The sequence below is a fragment of the Archocentrus centrarchus genome, chromosome 7 (assembly GCF_007364275.1).
Source record: "Archocentrus centrarchus isolate MPI-CPG fArcCen1 chromosome 7, fArcCen1, whole genome shotgun sequence".
NCBI classification, from domain to species: domain Eukaryota; kingdom Metazoa; phylum Chordata; class Actinopteri; order Cichliformes; family Cichlidae; genus Archocentrus; species Archocentrus centrarchus.
In genome coordinates, this window is record NC_044352.1 from 18862208 (window position 1) to 18881586 (window position 19379).

General features: G+C 39.7%; 3 protein-coding genes and 3 non-coding genes across 8 annotated transcripts; 3 read left to right on the top strand and 3 right to left on the bottom strand.

The window, feature by feature from the left end:
• Positions 1 to 396: 396 nt before the first annotated feature.
• On the bottom strand, positions 397 to 2321 carry vma22 (vacuolar ATPase assembly factor VMA22). Its single transcript, XM_030733278.1, has 5 exons — positions 2081 to 2321; positions 1687 to 1790; positions 1482 to 1594; positions 1221 to 1400; positions 397 to 844 (listed from the first exon to the last, which is right to left on the bottom strand). Exons 1-5 carry the CDS (start codon positions 2198 to 2200, stop codon positions 642 to 644), a joined length of 720 nt encoding a protein of 239 aa, XP_030589138.1. The 5' UTR covers positions 2201 to 2321; the 3' UTR covers positions 397 to 641.
• Positions 2322 to 2646: 325 nt separating this feature from the next.
• Positions 2647 to 2718, bottom strand: trnae-uuc (transfer RNA glutamic acid (anticodon UUC)). The gene has a single exon. It is a non-coding gene; the product is annotated as a tRNA-Glu (tRNA).
• A 517-nt stretch (positions 2719 to 3235) lies between these two features.
• trnah-gug (transfer RNA histidin (anticodon GUG)) lies at positions 3236 to 3307 on the top strand. The gene has a single exon. It is a non-coding gene; the product is annotated as a tRNA-His (tRNA).
• Positions 3308 to 3901: 594 nt separating this feature from the next.
• Positions 3902 to 5758, top strand: ebp (EBP cholestenol delta-isomerase). 3 transcript variants are annotated; one of them, XM_030733279.1, is made up of 6 exons: positions 3902 to 4028; positions 4191 to 4502; positions 4594 to 4630; positions 4704 to 4834; positions 4925 to 5224; positions 5623 to 5758. In XM_030733279.1, the coding sequence occupies exons 2-5, from the start codon at positions 4199 to 4201 to the stop codon at positions 5143 to 5145; spliced, it is 693 nt and encodes a 230-aa protein (XP_030589139.1). In that variant the 5' UTR covers positions 3902 to 4028; positions 4191 to 4198; the 3' UTR covers positions 5146 to 5224; positions 5623 to 5758. The 3 variants fall into 3 exon arrangements, with proteins under 3 accessions (XP_030589139.1, XP_030589140.1, XP_030589141.1); XM_030733281.1 differs by having other exon boundaries at positions 3932 to 4028; positions 4196 to 4502; XM_030733280.1 differs by lacking the exon at positions 5623 to 5758 and having other exon boundaries at positions 4925 to 5311.
• A 623-nt stretch (positions 5759 to 6381) lies between these two features.
• On the top strand, positions 6382 to 6454 carry trnaf-gaa (transfer RNA phenylalanine (anticodon GAA)). The gene has a single exon. It is a non-coding gene; the product is annotated as a tRNA-Phe (tRNA).
• Positions 6455 to 8299: 1845 nt separating this feature from the next.
• Positions 8300 to 12032, bottom strand: fkbpl (FKBP prolyl isomerase like). Its single transcript, XM_030733265.1, has 4 exons — positions 11868 to 12032; positions 10576 to 10731; positions 10150 to 10448; positions 8300 to 9116 (listed from the first exon to the last, which is right to left on the bottom strand). The coding sequence occupies exons 2-4, from the start codon at positions 10727 to 10729 to the stop codon at positions 8454 to 8456; spliced, it is 1116 nt and encodes a 371-aa protein (XP_030589125.1). The 5' UTR covers positions 10730 to 10731; positions 11868 to 12032; the 3' UTR covers positions 8300 to 8453.
• Positions 12033 to 19379: the final 7347 nt, after the last annotated feature.

The window sequence follows — 19379 nt, forward strand, 5'->3', positions numbered from 1 at the left end:
CTGGACTTCTCTGAGAAGTTCGAAATTAACCAAGCATAATATTCAACATTGTTCAGGAATCCATAATGTGCTTTATTTTTTCTGTTTTTTTTTTTAAACGGTATATTTGAAAATTCATGGATAACCACATGAAAAACAAAATTTCTATTAAAGAGCTTGCATGCTGGTGGATTAACCATTACAGAAACATAAGGTTGGTTCATTTTTATATTTTATGTATATAATTACTTCTTAAGAGAATATGGAGTGAAATCGATTTAATTAAAATTCAAACAACCGTGATAAAAATATTTCCACAAGGTGCCAACCCTAAATTATTTTTTATTATTGGACCATAACTGATGTTGAACTTTTATTAGCAATTAATTAGTTAGAGCTTATAAATAACAGGCAGCCTTATGAGAAAGCAGTGCTGGCCATTTATTCAAAACATTTAAACAGGTTCTGTTAACATTCAAGATTTTACAACATGTGTAATAAGACCATTTTCACAAACACATCCATTGCAATTAAAAGGAAAAGAAGATCAAACATAATAAATTACCAATAATTTCTGCAGAAGGAACTTGAACTGCTGTGATCTGCTCTTCTAGTTCTACCAGGAGGATCTCTTTTTAGTTCATGAGCCCCTGAAGCATAATCTACTGACTGTCTGTGGCTGGAAGCTCTTTCTCAGCCCCCTCTTGCTTTGACTCAGCAGATGCATCAAGTCTGCTACCCTGTCCAGCTGAGCTGCTGAGCCTTTCGCCTGGAATGTGTTTGTTTTGCAAGCTGTGCTTCAGCTCCTGTCTGGCGCTCAAAACTGCAGTCTGGAGTGCTGCGATCTGAGCAGACAGTTCTATTACTGCAATGACAAAAAAACAAACAAAAAAATTCAATTGCGTTTGAGCACCATGGTGATTGTTGGAGCAGCAGGACAGTAAGAGCTCTCTCACACCTTCAAAAAAATAGCTTTAGTCATGTCCAAGTTTACTTATGTATACAGCAATATCTGCAGCCATCTGCAGGCTATAACGCAGAACTACTCTTCAAATCTAAATAACAAGCTGCACAAAGCAAACCTTAACTGATTGCAAAAATACAGAATGTATGCTGCTTACATATCCAAATCATTGCATTTTATAATAATAGACCTGAGCAGACCCTAGCGGCTTTAGTTGAGGCATAGTAACTTATACCCAAAACCATAACAATAATACTTCCTTGTGAATGTAGCATACCTTGCTTGAAAGATGACTGTGCATGTTTTAAAGACTGTGGCACCAAAACTCCAAACCACTTCAGTGGATCTTGATGAGGATTCTGGTCACGTTTTGCAGCTGGAGGTTTCTCGCTGCTGGTGCTCTCACTTTCCTCTTTTTCTGCGATACCTTTTTTTGGTCTGTTTCTTCTCCTGACACCTGGCAAATCAAACACTGTCATCAATAACAGAGTGAGTTAATGGTAGATATTAACAACACGCATCTTGGATGCTGCATCACCTTCTTCTTGAGGTCCTATATCCTCTATAGCTTTCTGATCTTTCCCAGACTCTTTACTACATGTTTGTGTAAATCTTTCAGTGCTGAAATCCACCTCACCATTGTCCAGCATCCTGTAACACACAAATACAAGTTAGAACATTTTTTAAAAACTGAAAGAGAACAAAACGTGAAAGCATTAATCTAAACATGTCTAATTCCTCACCTGGTATGAACACAGACCAGGGGCTTAAGCTCACTTGCATACTGGAGTGCAGAGACTTGTTTATTTCCCATCGTATATCGTGCCTTGCTCATGGAAAACCACCCCTGAGAAGAAAAGGGTACTGTGACATTATATAATGACAGATTTAAAAAAAAAAAAAAACACTTTTCTTATAATAAACTAGTTTGTTGATAAAACAATATTTGTTATTGAAGCACATTATCCCAAAGGTTGATAACTGCGGTTTAAGTTAAAACAAATATTGCTGTTGTTGTTATTGAGCACGCTTATTTTGAAAATCCTTTAAAGACTTTTTTTTTTTTTTTTTTAATAAAGTGGAATAGAGTCAGAATAACCTATTGGCTATTTATCTACAAGGACTATTTACAAGTACCTGCTCTATCAGAGAGTTGAAAGTGGCTCGCTTCTCCTCCAATAACTCCAGCTGCTCCATGAACCGAAGCAGCTTTTCGTCCAGTAACAGAAAAGATTCCTCCACTTCTGACACACCCATATCGACTCTTTGTACCAACTGAAGTCAGCTTCTCAGGAAATTTTTACCGCTATTTAACTGTACAACCTTTTAATAAACCCGAGAACGACAGAACCTGGCTAGTGCTTCCGTGTAGCGTCATGTGACACCTACTCACGTGGTTTACACCACGTGTTCATAAATCGCACCAAAGGAAAAATACTAATACTAAACATGTTGCTATTACAGTTTTAAAGTGTGACGTTGAATGGTTTCCTGAATCTTTTCTATATACAAGTATGGCAACCGACCCGAACAACGCTGTATGCAACCAAAAACAGACATACCGTCGAGATCATTAATATTTTTTTGCTGTCTTTTAGTTTCTGACTTTCAAGTAAATCATGAGTAAATTATCAACTCTCAATAAAGTATGCCTATAAAACATTTGCCTATGACAACAAATTGTGAAAACACAAAAGTAGTAGTTCCCATACCGGGAGTCGAACCCGGGCCGCCTGGGTGAAAACCAGGAATCCTAACCGCTAGACCATATGGGACTGATATACAGCAAGCTCCCATGTTTCTAAAAAATTATTTACACTCCCAGTTCTTTTTGTGGTTCTGGAGATCATAACGGCTAAGTTAAGATACAGAATGTAACTTTAAATTGAACCGGACATGTGTGCAACACGGTAAAACTGTAAAAAGTTAAGCGACTTTCCTACTACTTTAAGAGTATGCTATGTTTTGATGCAATTTAGGAAATGTATTGCAGCTTAACATTGGCGTTATTTACATTTTTGAAACTATCGCGGCTCACTGTACAAATTAATCGCGAATGAAGGACTCGCATTAGATTACTACTGAGCTACACTAACTTATTTTTTTAATGCTCTGGCCGGTCGAGGACGGGGATACAATTTCTGACCGGGGTAAGTACTTTGGCACAGCGTCGACATGTCTGTGTAAGCAGCAGTAATGTCAGCTGGTTGACGTCAGCTCGCACTTCGATGAGCGCTCACGCGATTACATAAAGGCTTCTGCAACGATGTGTAGCATGTCTCCCAGTAGCGCGCCGTGATCGTATAGTGGTTAGTACTCTGCGTTGTGGCCGCAGCAACCCCGGTTCGAATCCGGGTCACGGCAGGGGTAAAACCCTGGCACGGCTTGGGATGACTCTTTTCTCAATCTTATGTTTGCTCAGAAAGGGATACAGCACAATATTTTGGACACTCAGTGATGTTAGTTGTAGGTTTTGGGTGGGTTTGTATGTGTATTCACTTTTAGGGTAATTTCATTGATTCAGATCTTAAATGAAGTGTTCGGAAATCACAGGGGCATGCTCCACGTTATGTTTTCAGATACACGAAGAGATTACTTCAGTTAAATTTTGTTTCTAGTCATTTTCAGTCTTACACAGCCAGTGACAGAGTACAGTGAAAAAGTAACTGTAAATACTTAATTACTGAAACATCAGATGCAGCGTCTTCAGTTGAAAGGCCATGATTTACCCTTTATCAAATGCTGAACTCTTTTCTCCATGAAAAGAGGGGCGTGTCCCTTTGCAGGAAGAGACACATCCTCATTGGCGAATGCGCTGAACAACGGCCATGTTCCGAGAGGAAGAGCCAATCAGGGAGCCAGTAGATCGCATGTGCTAATAGCTCTATGCGTAGAGATGTTTGATTGGCTCTTGTGATTCAAAAGTAACCGCCCCCAGGTAGGGAGTTCTTGGTTTGAGTTTATGTCAACGCCTTTTATTAGATAGCCATCAGTCTTTGACCTGCTGTACATTAAAAGCTTTGCAAGTTGCAGAGTCACAAATTACCTGTGCAGCTGGACACCCATTTGGTGGCAACTCTCTCCGGTAAGGACAAAAGACACACTGATGAGCTTCTCAAATAAAACTTTACCTCCATTAACTTTGTAAATTTGTGTCAAATAACTGACAGAGAATACAATGGAATGCAATACAAGAACACTTAACTCCTCACTTTTAAGCCTCCTGCTGATCATGTTTCTGTCTTAGAACAGAAAATGGACTCCTCTTCAGCATCTGGAGCTCATCACCCCTACTGGCCACGGGACCTTTCAATTCCCACCTATGTGGCCAATAATCGATCAATGTCAGAGATTCTGGTATTTCTGTTTTCTGTGTCTGGACTGTTTATGCTGGTGACCTGGCTGATCACCGGACAGGCCACCAGCAGGCTGAGGACATGGAGGCGTCTGGCTGTGTGCTGGTTTGCTGTTTGTGGCTTCATCCACAGTGTCATCGAGGGCTGGTTTTCGCTCTATTATGATATAATTCCAGGAGATCAGAGCTTCCTGTCACAACTGTGTGAGTTCTAATCCAGAAATGTATTTAGCCTGTGTTGGCACATACTGAATACACATTTTTGGTCAGTTTGTTTTATCTTTTTCTCTCACAGGGAAAGAGTACTCCAAGGGAGACAGTCGATATGTGATGTGAGTTTTTGCTCTCAATTTTGAGCATTCAACTTTAGAAACAAAGCTGTGATTAATATTTCTTTCCCCCTAGTGCCGATAACTTCACTGTTTGTATGGAGACTGTGACTGCTTGCTTGTGGGGGCCATTCAGCTTTTGGGCCGTGTATGCCTTTTTATGTAATAAGCCCTACAGGTTTCTCCTGCAGCTCATCATTTCATTAGGTAAGGAGTTACTGAAGCTATCTTCATATCAGCCTCAGAAAGCAATAAACCGTTGCTTAATTGTGCCTTTCTCACATAATCTGACTCCAGGTCAGATGTATGGAGCGGTACTCTACTTCTTCACAGAGCACAGAGACGGCTACGCCCACAGCGAGCTGGGACATCCAATTTACTTCTGGTTCTACTTTGTGTTTATGAATACGCTGTGGATCGTCATACCGCTGGTGCTCATTGTGGATTCATGGAGACAGCTGGCAGCAGCCCAGAGTCGCACAGACAACACAAGGTCACACAAGAGTAAGAAGAAGTGAGGGGAAAAACCAAAACAGACTGGGGCTGCCTGCAGAGGATGTAAGACAGCTGGAGAGAGGAAGAAATACATCATTAAATCAGAATCAGAATCAGAATCAGAATCAGAAGGTTTTTATTGCCATATGGGTGAACAGGTTCACAGCATTAGGAAATTGCTGCGGTACTTCGTGCTTACAGAAAAAAACAAATAAGTATAAAAACTATAAGACAATATACAAGTATACAAATTGCAAATATACAGAGATATTAGAGCTATAACTATAGCACAATATTACAAAATTACAAAATATACAGTGCAGAGACTAATTAAAAGATAAAAGAATGTAGACTATATTCCACTAATATGTACATCAGTGCAGTCAGACAGGTGCATAGACATAGGGTCATCAGCGTTTGTGGAGGGTGGTGGTAACAGTCTTAGGGTAATTGTTCATGAGTCCAACAGCAGAGGGGAAGAAACTGTTCTTATGGCGGGAGGTGCAACACTGTATCTGTTGCAATGAGTCTTAAAATTATGAATGTCTTTTTTTTTTCACTTTATGTTTTTTCTCATGCTTCGGAGGAGCGGAGCAAAATAAACTGTATGTGACCACAATGATTTTTAGTCTTTATTTTTGATCACCCTGATTGTTCAGTGTGATCATGATCAGACTGAACATGTCATTAGGATATAGAAAAGCCTTTCATCCCATTGACTTGGATTATAGACTTTGGTTTAGGTATAATAAAGGTCCAAGCTGCCTCATTTGTTGATTTTTTTATGTGCATTTCCTGTTATTTCTAGCCATTGTGAAATATGTTTACAGAGTGCTGGTGATTTGTCTTAGACTCTGCTAAAATATGTTTTGTGGGGGTGGAATAAAAACTGTTCAATAATCTCTCTTAGGGCGCTTAGGTTATGCATATTTGAACCATTTGTTACAAAACCGACACAACATGAAAACACAGCGTTTGAAGGTATTTGCCTTAAAGGATCATTTAAATCTATATAACTGAAGCACACATTTTACACAATAGGAATAGCTAGTACAAGGACAAGTACATTCACGTGGGTGAAACGGAACCGCAGACTGTGAAACACTTAATGCTACATCAGATATAGCTACAGATCCAAATTCGAGCTCGTCGAGTTACGACACGAGTTACGTTAAAACAAACCGTATCATTACAATTTTTTTCTGACCTGTAGCCAATATTACGATTTCTATGTCCTGACATCTGGGGGTACATCGTGCGCCGAAATAGCTCAGTTGGGAGAGCGTTAGACTGAAGATCTAAAGGTCCCTGGTTCGATCCCGGGTTTCGGCATTTTGACACAACAGATGCTATTCAAGGGTGGAGGTCTGCCACCTGGTGGCTGGTTACGGAAACTGCAGACTTTATACTGTCTTAAAACTTAAATACTGTTCATGTCAAACTGGACCCGTTTTGACTTTAGTAAAAAATACCATACACGTCATTACTTAATCCTGAAATTTGACAACTTCCTAAAGTGACCCAAAAATGAAAATATTTTAGCATTTTTTAACTGTTGGACAGGTGCTACACATTGTTGTACACTGAGGCTGTGCTTGGGTCAGATTTGACCCACATCTGTTCAGATGGATTTTAGATCCACCAGTGTGGATCAAATCAGGGAAAATTGTGGTTTTAGGGTATCTCGAAAAAGTGCTTGTAAGGTAATGTAAGGTTTATGCCACAGCTACCTCAAACCAACAGCAATGGTAATTACCAAAATCATTTTTTATGTTTCTGTAATGGTAAATTCACTAGTATGCACAAGCTTTTTTTTTTTTTAATCAAAATGATAGTTTTAATCCTAAAATATAATTATTGTTATCCATGACTTTTCAAATTTACTGTTTTACAAAGAAACAGAAAAAAACAACAATAAAGCACATTATTACCTCTGCCAAGGAGGTTATGTTTTTGGCCGCATTGGTTTGTTTGTCTGTTTGTCAGCAGGATTACTCCAAAAGTTATGAATGGATTTCGATGAAATTTGGTGGAGTGGTTGGAAATGACAAGAGGAAGAAGTGATTAAATTTACAACACCGGGCGGAAAGTGTTCCCTCTAAGGCAGAAGGGAAACAAAAGGAACACACACACATTAAGAAAGCCCTCAAAACATGCGGTTACCCCAACTGGGCTTTCATGAAATCAGCTAAGATGGACAGGAATGTAGGCCAAACACAAACTACAGAGAATAAGAAGGACAAGAGGAACAACATTTTCATCCCATATGTGTCAGGCTTGTCAGAGAAACTCAGAAGAATTTTCTCCAAGCATGACATCTCAGTATACTTCAAAGCAAGTCACACCCTAAGACAAAAACTGGTTCATCCCAAGGACAAACCCCCCCAAACACAAGATCAGCAATGTAGTGTATGCTGTCCAGTGCAGTGAAGAGTACTCGGACCTCTACATTGGTGAAACCAAACAGCCTCTTCACAAACGAATGGCACAACATAGAAGAGCCACCTCGACAGGACAAGACTCATCTGAAGGAGAAAGGGCACTCTTTTGAGGATGCCAATGTTCACATTTTGGACAGGGAAGGCAGATGGTTTGAAAGAAGTCCAGTCGCCTTTTTTCAAGCTCCAGAGACTACTATGACCTGGATGACTGAGAATCTACACAGACACACAGGAACTGTGTGTTTCCACCACATTTGCCCAGGTTCCCACAGAGACAGGAACCTGTCCTTCTGCTTGGGTTCAAACTAGGTGTATTCTCACCATAATAGCACAGCGCTAACCACTGCACCACCCATCAGCTCACAAAGGACTGTCCCAGATGATTTCAGTGAGTTTCCCACACACATGCAAAGATTCGTATCACTGCTTTGAATTCAAAGACTGGTTTGCAGTTTGTGCTGTTAATCAACGTTGAATTAGTCCTGATAATCATAACAGCTACAAGGATGTTATGATACAGCAGCGCCGACAGTTTTTAATGGTTGTAATGATTATATATGGTTTTATAATGAATCCCAACAGTTACACAATGTTCTTGCCATTTTCAATAAAACATATTGTGGCTGTTATGTTTTTATGATAGTAGTTATCGCCCCAAAAATGAGTTTTGTAAAACCTAAAAAAACAAAAAAAAAAACACTCTCTGTGCTCTGTGAAATATTCATTAAGGGTCCATTTATTAATGTCAGGTCAAGTTACATTCAGGTCTCTCTCACACAGGAAGAACAGGAATCTGCAGCACAGTGGCTTTATGTTTGGACTGAGGCAGTGGCTGTTAATTTAGCAGTGAATCATGAGAAGAAACATTTCCATCTACTGATATTTCATCTTCAGCTGAACATTTTGCTGAGTCTCAGTCCCAGCTGTGCGTTTGTCTCTTTCTCTCTGCTTGCAATCTCTTTAAGCGCTTTCAGAGCAGCAGGCATTTCTGGCTGTAGCTCCAGCAGTTTCCTATATGCCCGTTTGGCCTCCTCCAATTCATTCACAATCTGGCATGCTTTGCCCAGCCGGTACCAGGCTTTGGCGCAGCCAGGCTCCAGCTGAGTGGCTTTAGCAGCGTTGGCCTTAGCCCACTCTGGTTGGTTAAGTTTTAGCTGGCACAGGGACAAGTTTGAGTGGAGTTCTGCCTTCATCGTGCTGAGTTCCTCAGCTGAAGGATGTAGTTTTTCGACAGTTGCGTTTGGGTCTCTCTGCTCCTCCGCTTCATACTCGCATCTTTTTTTCTGTACATCTCTAATGTGGTTATAGAGAGTGATGACTAGTTTGATGGCCTTGCTGTAGCTGTCTGCGGCTCCCCACAGGTCCTCGCTCCTGAATCTCACTCCGCCCGTCTCCTTGTGTGACTTCACCCGTTCCCATTTTTCACTGGGAGACATCTCCCAAGATTCCTTGCCTGGTGTGAAAGCCTGTAGTTCAACTGTGGCACATAAGGGAAGGCCTTCATCTGATGGGTGGGGAACATCTGGTCCAGTTTCCATTGGAGACAGTTGTATCTGGGAAGCAGAAAGCAATGATAGTATGACACCAAGCATAGTTCCAAAGCTTGTTCATTTATTCATTCTGATGTGATAAAGAAGTATTAACATGAAGGGAATGATAATTAGACTGTAACAGTACTTATACTGTTATACAGCTATCCAAAAGATACTCACTCAGAATTTGGAAAATTATAGATCGTTATTTATATTACCTATGATTGTGCCAGAGTTTGAGAAACACAATGGAGAGCCAAGAGAAATAAAATTAAATACATAAATATGTCATTAAATAATTGCCATTAATTAAAAATTGAAGCACATAATTAAATATATAAATCAATATCTATCAATAATCGGGTAAATGTGTCATGAATTAATTAAAATTAATTAAATACATAATTGATTGTGTCATTAATTTAAAAAATTCCTTTCATTTAAAAAGATATTGAATTATTTCACAATATAATTAAAAATTTAGTGGTTCCAGTGCTGCAGGGCATCAAGAAATAATTCTAAATTGTGATTGCGGCTCCTTGACCTTCCTTAATGCTTAAGTGCATCATATTTGATACATGCGTCTTTGAGACTTCTACATCATGGATGTAACTGATCGACGGAGGCAGATAATCCAGAAAGTGTTTCAAACAAAATCATAAGCAGCAAAAATGAAGGAAAGCTCCCCAAACTGTTCGGAAAGTTTTAATATGTTACTGTTCTGTGTGTCACCAAATACCTAAAAAAACAAACTTAAGAGTAAGAATGTAGTGGTGTAATCTTCAAATATCTAATTGACTTTTTCAAGACCGTCTATTTGCAAGTGCTCCAGCGTTTCTGGAGATGTGATCTTGCTGGCGTAACAGCCAGCTCGCCTCACCAGCTATCAGCTGACCGGGCGGCCAGTGCTCACAATACCCGCTAAGAACAACCTGCTCACAGTGCATGATTTTCAACCCCCCCACGCTCGTCTTTACGTCCTGATGTTCAGATGTCCATCCATTAATTTCAACTTCACTCATCAAAGTCAAAGAATTACCCGGTTAAATCTTACCTCACACATCTCCCCGGCTCTCATTCCCTCCAAACATGCCTCTGTGATATCACACTGACCATCCCCTAGCCTCAGCGTTGTCCAGTCACCCAGTGGGACCTGCAGCACAGAGTCTTTACACCTCACAAAGGGTGTGGCACCTGATTCAATAACATCAGCGACTGACAGAGAAGGCTGGGCTGCCAGCTTCTCACCTCTTGTTTCACATGCTAAACTCTCTGCTTCGTCAGCGTTAGATTTGAGATGCACTCGAACTCGACACAGTGACCCCAGCCTTGGACAGTTAATGGATGAAAACGCTACAAGATACAAAGAAACATCTTGTTAGATTGATAAAAAGACAATTCAGCCATTCCTGCTCTAAAAAGGTATCAAAATTTATAATAAGGAATAAATGTTAGAGGAGTATCATACATGTTACATTACCTGAATCAGAGGCAGTCTGTTGAACTCCACTGTGTATTCGCTTTCGTTGGACCTTCCAGAGGCCTCTGGGACACACGGAGACCCAGGATGTGACACAGACGCCATCGTGATCAGCTTCACCATGTAGAGTTTCTAGAGGGTGACCAGGCTCCATCACTGGATAAAATATTCAGAAATAAATCAAACTCACATGCTGAAATACAGCCTCAAGCCACCCCTCATTTCTTTGTATTGTGATTGGAAAATGGGGAAAGAGGTGCAGTGATTTATTGAAATTTGTGTAAACATACATGGAAATATAGTGTATAAGGTAAAAACAGAGTTTGTACAATTCAAACAAGCTTGAAAGTCAATATTTGGTGTGACCACCTTTATTCTCCAACACAGCCTGAGCTTTCTGAGGCAGCTTTCTTTTCACTTCTTTAAGCAGCCTTCAGGAATAATTCTCCAGGCTTATTGAAGGACATTCAAAGCTCTTCTTTGGATGTTGGCTGTCTTTTGTTCTAGTCTCTGTGATGCTTCAATAATGTGGGAGGTCAATCCATGACTGATATATGCAAATTAATATTTTTATTTTTTTCATTTATCACAAGGTTCAACACTCATTTTTGTTTATTTTTTAGGCCTGCTACTTCTTTTTGTACTGCTCCAGTTTTGTCAAACTTTTTTAGGGACACACTGCACACCATGCAGAGATATCTGAAGTTCTTGGACAACAAAACTTTGGGAATCACCTTGTTGGTGCAAAAAATACCGTTTCATGTCTGTCAAACTTTTATCTTTGGCATTATTCATAGATTTTTTTTCCAACTTGAAAAATCTGAATTATGTGTTTTTGCATCAGGTTGCCAGAAGCAAAGTGAATAAAGATATAATTTACAAACTGGTTCTTTGCTCTTTTCCTTGCCTGTTAACTAACTAAAACAGCATAAATGCTCATTGATTAAACCGATTTAGAGAGGGCGCTGTTCTCCTGTTATTATCTCCAGTTGTGTTATGTGAAGTTCAGCATTATTACCAACATGTCTTTAAACCCTCCACGATTCCCACAAGGAACTGGATTAATAATCAATATGTAGAAGTAAAGTGAGGAAAGTGAGGATCTCAGAAACCATTTTGTTCTTACTCTAAGCTGACTAAACTGTGTGCAGCAACATCAACAGGACAGCGTCACCAACGCTATCACTGATACACGGCTACAGATAGCACCGCTTTTAGCATTGAACTTCACTATTCTACATCATATAAGCAACAGTTAACTAGTGCCCGTAGCTCACAAACGCCCATCTTACCTTATATAAATGCATAAAATGAGGTATTCGCTATTCCATTAATCAGAAAGTAATAAAACTGGCAGATTATCAGAGAAGAAACGAATAAAAACATCAGGATGTGCTCGATTTCTTCTTCGCTTTTTGTTGTTGCTTCTTCTTTGTGTGGAGTGACGGATGGAAGGGAGTTGGTATGCACCGCCCCCTACCGGTTACACTGAAGTGTAACCGGTACAGAAGTTATGCTGGCTGTACAAGTGATTTCCAAAGTGTAGGCTGCCCTCTTGTGGACCGCAAAGGTACTGCAGCTGGGTTAAACGATTTTAAGGAAAGCAGTCCGGAAAAGTTTGCCATTTTCAATTACGTAACTGAACTTCATAGAACTATAAAATGTACACATTTAAATATATGTTATTTCAAACTAATAATCATATATAAAAGATAGCCACGTGATTTGCATCGTGTGTTATTCTTTTGTTAGAAACAGACGAAGTAGTCGTTATAGATAGAATATTCATATCTCTGATGGAAATTCACAGTTTGCATCCTCCTTGACAAATCATTTAAAACCTAATAAACAGTACAAAGAAAACATATAAAAAGGAACTCTAATCTGTGAAATCTAATCTGAGCTTCTTTAATATTTGCCCTTGACAAATGCCACACACATTATAATGATAAAAAAAACTAAAACAAATGTTAACCAACATTAGCATAAATTAAACAGAAACATTTTCAAACAACAAAAAAGAAGAACCCCACTTTGTAAAGTAAATGAGATTAAATTCATTTAAAAAACAAAAATTCAAAAGAAAAGGAAAGAAAAGTAAGCAAAAAATAAAACTAATACAAAAAAAAAACCATCTAAAAGTAAAATAACTGTGGTCCCATCTTTTCTGGAAGTTTAAACCAAATGGTTTTATAACCAGCTAAAACGTCTTTAAAAAAAAGAAAAAAGACAGATGCACAGAAACACACGCCAATTTAAATCTCTGTTTGCGTATTGACCTTTGACTTATAACACTCATGGTTAAGGCCTGTGTGTTCATCTGTCCTGCCAGTGTGAGTCAGGGGTCTTTGAACAGTAGAAGCCATTAAGTCCATCAGAGGAATACCACAATGGGCAGCCAACATGTTCTGTGTGAGGGTGACCGTGACAGAGAGGAAGACAGCTTTCAGACCCTCTCTCTTATATGGGGGCTTGTTTGGACCTTGATGATGTGGAGAGGCTGTAGTAAACTTTATGCACCAATGACATTGCTGAAAGGCTTCAGGAAGATAAGCAAGACTTTTGCTTTTATTCAGTTCAGTAAGAACAGACCAGCGTAAGAATGATTAACCACAGCTGCATTTTCTCAGCACTCTAGACTAAATCCAAACTTCCGATCATCTCAAATTGAGCTTTATGAAAGAGCTCTTATAACATGTTGAATGCAAATATATTAACTGGTTCAGGCTCAGGTCAAGTCACCAGTTCATTTCAAGGGAGCTCATAATGGCTACAACTGCAGAAGGTTCTACACAGTAAATGAAACAAGCTTCACTCACTCACAGCATTAAATAAAAGGAACACAGACAGTGGAAACAACTACCCACCCAAACCTAACTTCATATTACTCTGTTAGGAGACAGTCACTGTCTTGTGGGTGACAGCCTTATAGTAAGCCCATTAGATTTCTCCTAATGAGGTTTTTTTTTCTTTATGTAAATGTATCTTAAATACAGTGCTGGGAAAAAAAGTATTTAAAAAAAAATTTTTTTTTACGTGTTTGTCACATCAAACACATTTTAATATTTGACAAAGATAACTTGAGTAATTACAAAATACAGTTTTTAAATGATAATTTCATTTATTGAGGGAAAAAAAAGGTATCCAAACCTACCTGGACCTGTGTGGAAAAGTAATTGCCTCCTAAACTTAAAAAATGGTGGTGTTGCTTTTGGTAGCAAGCACTGCAATCAAGCGTTTGTGATAACTGGCAATAAGCCTGATAAATTAAAGAAAAAAAAAGTCATGTAGGGGCAAATGCTTTTTCACAGCACTTTAGGTCTGGCACTTTTCTGAAGTCTACATCTCTGAAGACACATTTCCCAAAATAGCCTACAAACATACCAAAACCTGTAACTTGCTCAAAATATTTATTTATTTATTGGTAAATGAACAATTCATTCCTTTGACACTGTGTAAGTCTTGTCCCACATATTTGCACTGTTAATGAATGTGATGCACTGGACTCTCTGCACTACACGCTCTGTTAAGCTCAAGCTCTATAAATAGGCTTTCCAATACTCATATTCACGATTTACACCTGTGGCAGATTTTGACAATCTGATTGGCTACTCAGTATGTGATAAATAGAAAACAATGATGTGAGATCATTAAGGAACAAACTGGCAAAATCATAAAAAACTGATGATAAAAAATGATTAAAAAAAAGAAAAAAAAAAAACCCCACCTGTGATATTTGACAATGCGTGGACCCCATTCTGAATTTGGGAATTACACCAAAGCAGCTGAAAGCATTTGAAAAATTGTGAAGGCATAACTTTTCAGTAGGGGTCTCTCTCTCACTAGCAATATGACATAACAGGGACAGACACAGTATAGTCCACAGTGTAGAACCACGTGCAGTTTATTCACTGGCTGATTGACGTCTTTTGGCTGCAAGTTTGTTGCAGTGCGATGTTTTTGAAATGTGCATAAACTCTGAGTTCATGTCCACATGCGCTCAGAGTCAGATATGGATGCAAAGAAAAGGAAAAAGAAAATGCTTTACTGGATTGCGTGAGGGGCAAACAAAGATTATTTAATTGTGCTTATGACATTTATTTATTTTAAAGGGAAGAGTGATGGTGAAACATGGCAGTTTTGACTTTGTGTGTATTGAGAAATGTGAGGAACAGACATGCATAATAACAGAGAATTTAAAGTTTTGGCTCTTACTTGAAAGCCATGATTGCAGTTGTTAAACAGTGCAGTGGATAACCAACATGCAAAAGTGAATGCATGATATGTTTTTGCCATGCAATAAAAAAAGATAGATGCAATAATCACACGGCACATTGCCTGTCAAGGAGAGCGCAGCATTTCACTGTTAATATGTCAGGATGGAGTTACTTTTTCTTTCCGCTATTCGCCATTCATCAAATCTGTAAATTCATTATTTTTTTCACACGGAGGTCTGGATGAGACTGCCAAGGATGGATTGGGCAGGCAAAAAGATTCTTTCCTAGCACTCACTGGAGAGAGGAAGGCTAATCATTAATGAGAGCTTGTGGTTAAATAAGCAGAATACATCTGTAGCTGCTGCATATTCTTTTTGCAAACATGGCAAAAAAAAAAAAAAAAAAAAATTATATTAAAATAGTCCAGAATGTCTGATTCATTTCTGTGGGAGCCTTTTTTGTACTCGTGATTCTAGTTGTGTGGTTCCTGAAGAAAACAGGTGAAAAATATAAAGAGAAACTAAGGTAATGAATATCATTCTTTAGGGAAAATAAGCAATCATTGTTTTCTGACCATATCAAGCTGATGTTTAAGTAAAATTCAGCTTGGATCCTATTGTTGTTTTTATTTTTTATTGTTAATTATTGACAAAAATTGAGGAGTGTTGGGTGCAAACTTTGTTTCAGTTTCTTAGGTGGAGCATGCCAGTAAAGGTTTGAGTGCCACTGTTTTAGTTTATGTCAAATAAAAATACAAATAAAACATACTTTTATTAGTTACTTAGATACTTAGTTTTATTATTGGTAAAATTTGGTGTTCTCGTAGTAAAGCTGAGATGAGACTCATCCATCCATTTTCTTCTGCTTATCCAGTTCAGGGTTGTGGTTGAGCTGGTGCCTATCCGAGCCCCACACAGAAGGGCCAAAGCCAGCAGGTGGATTCAAACCCAGGACCGTCTTGCTGAGAGGCAGCACCGTCCCAGAGAGGAGAGGACACATCTATGAAAGGATTTTGGTTGCATTCTGGATTTGAGCTGGAACGTTGTGCTGAGTTTTGCTGTCAGTTACAAAATCTGACTGTTGCATGTTTGTAAAAAGACTTCAAAAATCTTTTTTTTTTTTAAAAAAAAAAAGAAAAGCTGTCATTATACATTTATGACAACAAAGTCAAGAGTGTGTCTGTATTCACCACCTCTAACTCTCCATTGTTCTGGTTTTCTCACACACAAACCAGAAGCAGAACCTCTTTAATCTTTCTCCATGCGTTACCCATTTCAGTTCTTTCTCCTCAGTCTCTTTGGATTCTGCTATCGACCCTCTCCTTCAACCCCCTCACCTTCCTATTGGCTCCCACTGACTTCCCAGCTGGCCTCTTGTGAAAGATCCCTGTGGGTAAGTTCAGAACCACGTATCCCAGACCGCTCGACGTTCCCTAGAAGGGCGGTAAAACCTGCTTGGAGTTGGGTCCAGGGAACAGCTGCAACATCGGGAGCCAGAGCTGAGTGCTGCCAGGAGGGCTGGTACGATTTCGGCTCATCTCTCTGAGGGGTTCAACATGCGTCATTCAGGGAAACGGTGGACTATGACAGGTGAACACAAAAGATAAATTTGCCAGAAAAGAAGAGATAAAAGAGAAAAATTGAACAAATGAAACAGAGGATTGATATTTATGCAGCTACAATATAGACTGTGAAACTAATTATAACTGGGTGAAGCCAGTGGAAGGTGATTTTCCAAGAGCTGCATCAAGATTGTCTCCAGTTTTCACACTTGGAGAGAAAAAAAGAGAAGAAATTATTTTAAGAAAGCTATACATAACCCATCAACATTGTTCACTGTCTGAGAGAGAGAAGGTGATAAACTGATAAAAAAAAAGCCTCCAAACATAATTTCCCAGCCATCAACGCTAAGCACTGAGCTTGTCTAGCATTCTGCTTGTGCTTGTTTTTTTCCTCATGAAAGAAATGGGTAGCTTGACTGTAATCCCTCTATCACACATTCCCCAACACTCTCAGACACTAACACACACATGTACACACACACACACGAGTGCACACACGAGTGCACACACACACACACACACACACACACACACACACACACACACACACACAAAACCCCCGCGACCCTGGCCGGCCAGAGGCTAACTCGTAAACAGATCGGGCCACACGACAGAGTGTTTATCCCTCATAGGGAGAGGGACTGCTGCATATACTGCCATCAATATGAGTGTTTAACTGGAGCTAGTTTTTTGAGAAACACTAACAATGTTACAATGTTAACTCAGTGCAAAGACAGAACCTCACGCTAAGTGGTTCCCACACTTGTCCACAGACCGGAAAATCTAGATAAACTAAAGGACTCGTCCACATAGACTGTGAGCAAAAATGATAAGTCACAAACTTATTATCACAGGCCTAAAAGGCCACTGGGAAAAGAAATGTGGTGCCAGTCAGAGGAGTGTGATATATTCAGGTTTCCAGGTCAAGTGGAGTGCAAGGCTGATCCTATAGGGTGATGAGCGCCATTGAAACTATAGGCTCAAGAGAGACTGCGAAAGAGTGAAAGCCATTGTTTTACTACTAAAATGATGTATATTTGGGATGCTGTTTCTCTCACTCTTAGATGTGCTGCTTTGAGACAGATCAATACAAAGCACAGGCATTCTTGGTCCACGGCCTTGTAATTCAGACTGACTGCCAGCAGAATTGCACAAGAAGTAAAATATTGCTTTTCTCTTCCATTAGCAGTTATGGAGCATAGTCTGCCAGGTCAGAGCCATCTATCTACATTATAATGTCATGATGAGATTGCTTCAACTGCAAGGGAAAAGACAGACTCTCAGCTGAAATCCCATGCCAGACATAGTATTGCTCGTGTGGCAGATGCAGTGAGGCTGCTCATTAAAGTGATGTTCCTCTGAAAATGTTACCTTTACTGCTTACTAATAATTTTGACACTGGCATGAAGTGCTGTCAAGAAGTGTATGATTTAGTCCTGTTTTTGTGGGCATAGAGGAAATGGTAAGAATGATTTAACACTTTGTTCTGCTCACAATGCTTTCTGGCTGAACACAGAAGTAATTTTAGCAACTGACTGATACCACCAAAGCTTCTTTTCTGACAGCCTTCCAGCAGGAATCAGCCTGTCTGTGTTTTCAAGTGTGTTTTCCTGTATGACCAGTCAACTTACACTTTATCTTCTTGTGAGAACTATGGCTTGAATGCACAGAATTTTCTCTTCTGCCATCCTTTTTCACCAAGTGAAATTAATTAATGTGCTCCTCCCACATACACACAAGCACACAAAGCGTGCCACTGTGCTGCCATTACTAAACACATTTAAAACATAACATGCTAATGTGTATGTGCCCACAAGCAACATGGGGAATCTGGCATTAAGTATGGGTAAATTAGCTTTATCTGGACCATAAAGAGGTTCCGTAACTCCATTATAGTGTTTCCCTTGGGGGGTGGGGGTGGGGGGTGGGGGGGCAGTTACAGACTTGAAGCTGCCCAGCTTGCAGCTTGAGCACAAACCCACTGAGGGGAGAAGATGCCTATCGGGAGCCAGAGGGCAGATGGGGGACCTTTTTTTTTTTTTTTTTTTGCACATGCTATAATGGGGTCTTCCTGTGAGGGGGCCTGAGGAGATTCTTTTGACAGTACTTTCATGTGTTTGTTTGCTGAGCTGTGTGTGTGTGTGTGGGGGGGGGGGGGGGGGGGGGGGGGGGGGGGGGGGGGGGGGGGGTTGCTAATCAGAAAGAGTCACTAAGGGCCATTAGCATGCACACCAGCCCACATCTGGATACAGTTCTTCTCAAACAGTTATGCCTTCATAATGTCTGGCAGACAGTGTGGCCTTTCAGTACCGTCTAAAATAAAGCCGGTTAAGCCTCGTAGCCCACCACCAGCGACTACCATATCTGACCACACACACAAAGACACATACACCTGCCACCTGCTCCTGTCTTGCCACAGTTCTTATTCACGATATGTCCACCATTGCCTGTAGATAAAAGCATCACGTAGTCAGAGCAATCAGTGGAAACAGTCTGTAAAAGATACTTTTATCCACCTTTCCAGACTATTTTTTTAATGAGCTATATTAGAGATTAGAGTAGCTTTGAATGATTCAAGGTTCAAAGGGATCACTATTTATCTTAAACTGGGCCTTGGTGCTGCCCCTCACAAACAGAAGGTTTACACAGCAGGTGGATGTGGCACTTTTGCTCACAGGCAGAGTCTTAGATGAAATATTAGTGATATCCACTCTCAGTGACATCATATAGAGCCCAAAGTAGAAAAACTTTCTTTATCTACTGTAGGTCTAAAGCTATGATTAAGATGAGCATCCATCAATTTTTAGTTCAATTCAATTCAATTCAATTCAATTCAATTCAATTCAATTCAATTCAATTCAATTCAATTCAATTCAATGAATATAGCACCAAATCACAACAACAGTCACCTCAAGGCACTTTATATTGTAAGGTAATGACCCTCCAATAATACATAGAAAACCCCATCAATCAGATGACCCCCTATGAGCAAGCACTTGGCAACAGTGGGAAGGAAAAATTCCCTT

Bases quoted from the DNA above. Each gene is read 5' to 3' on its own strand.
- vma22 (XM_030733278.1), bottom strand. From the start codon at position 2,200: ATGGGTGTGTCAGAAGTGGAGGAATCTTTTCTGTTACTGGACGAAAAG. The intron at 1,791-2,080 runs GTACTTGTAAAT...TTTTCTTCTCAG, and splicing joins TCAACTCTCTGATAGAGCAG to GGGTGGTTTTCCATGAGCAA. The intron at 845-1,220 runs GTATGCTACATT...TTGTCATTGCAG, and splicing joins ACAGTCATCTTTCAAGCAAG to TAATAGAACTGTCTGCTCAG.
- ebp (XM_030733279.1), top strand. From the start codon at position 4,199: ATGGACTCCTCTTCAGCATCTGGAGCTCATCACCCCTACTGGCCACGG. The intron at 4,503-4,593 runs GTGAGTTCTAAT...TTTCTCTCACAG, and splicing joins GAGCTTCCTGTCACAACTGT to GGAAAGAGTACTCCAAGGGA. The intron at 4,631-4,703 runs GTGAGTTTTTGC...CTTTCCCCCTAG, and splicing joins GGAGACAGTCGATATGTGAT to TGCCGATAACTTCACTGTTT.
- fkbpl (XM_030733265.1), bottom strand. From the start codon at position 10,729: ATGGAGCCTGGTCACCCTCTAGAAACTCTACATGGTGAAGCTGATCAC. The intron at 10,449-10,575 runs GTAATGTAACAT...TGTATCTTGTAG, and splicing joins ACAGACTGCCTCTGATTCAG to CGTTTTCATCCATTAACTGT. The intron at 9,117-10,149 runs GTAAGATTTAAC...TCTGCTTCCCAG, and splicing joins GAGCCGGGGAGATGTGTGAG to ATACAACTGTCTCCAATGGA.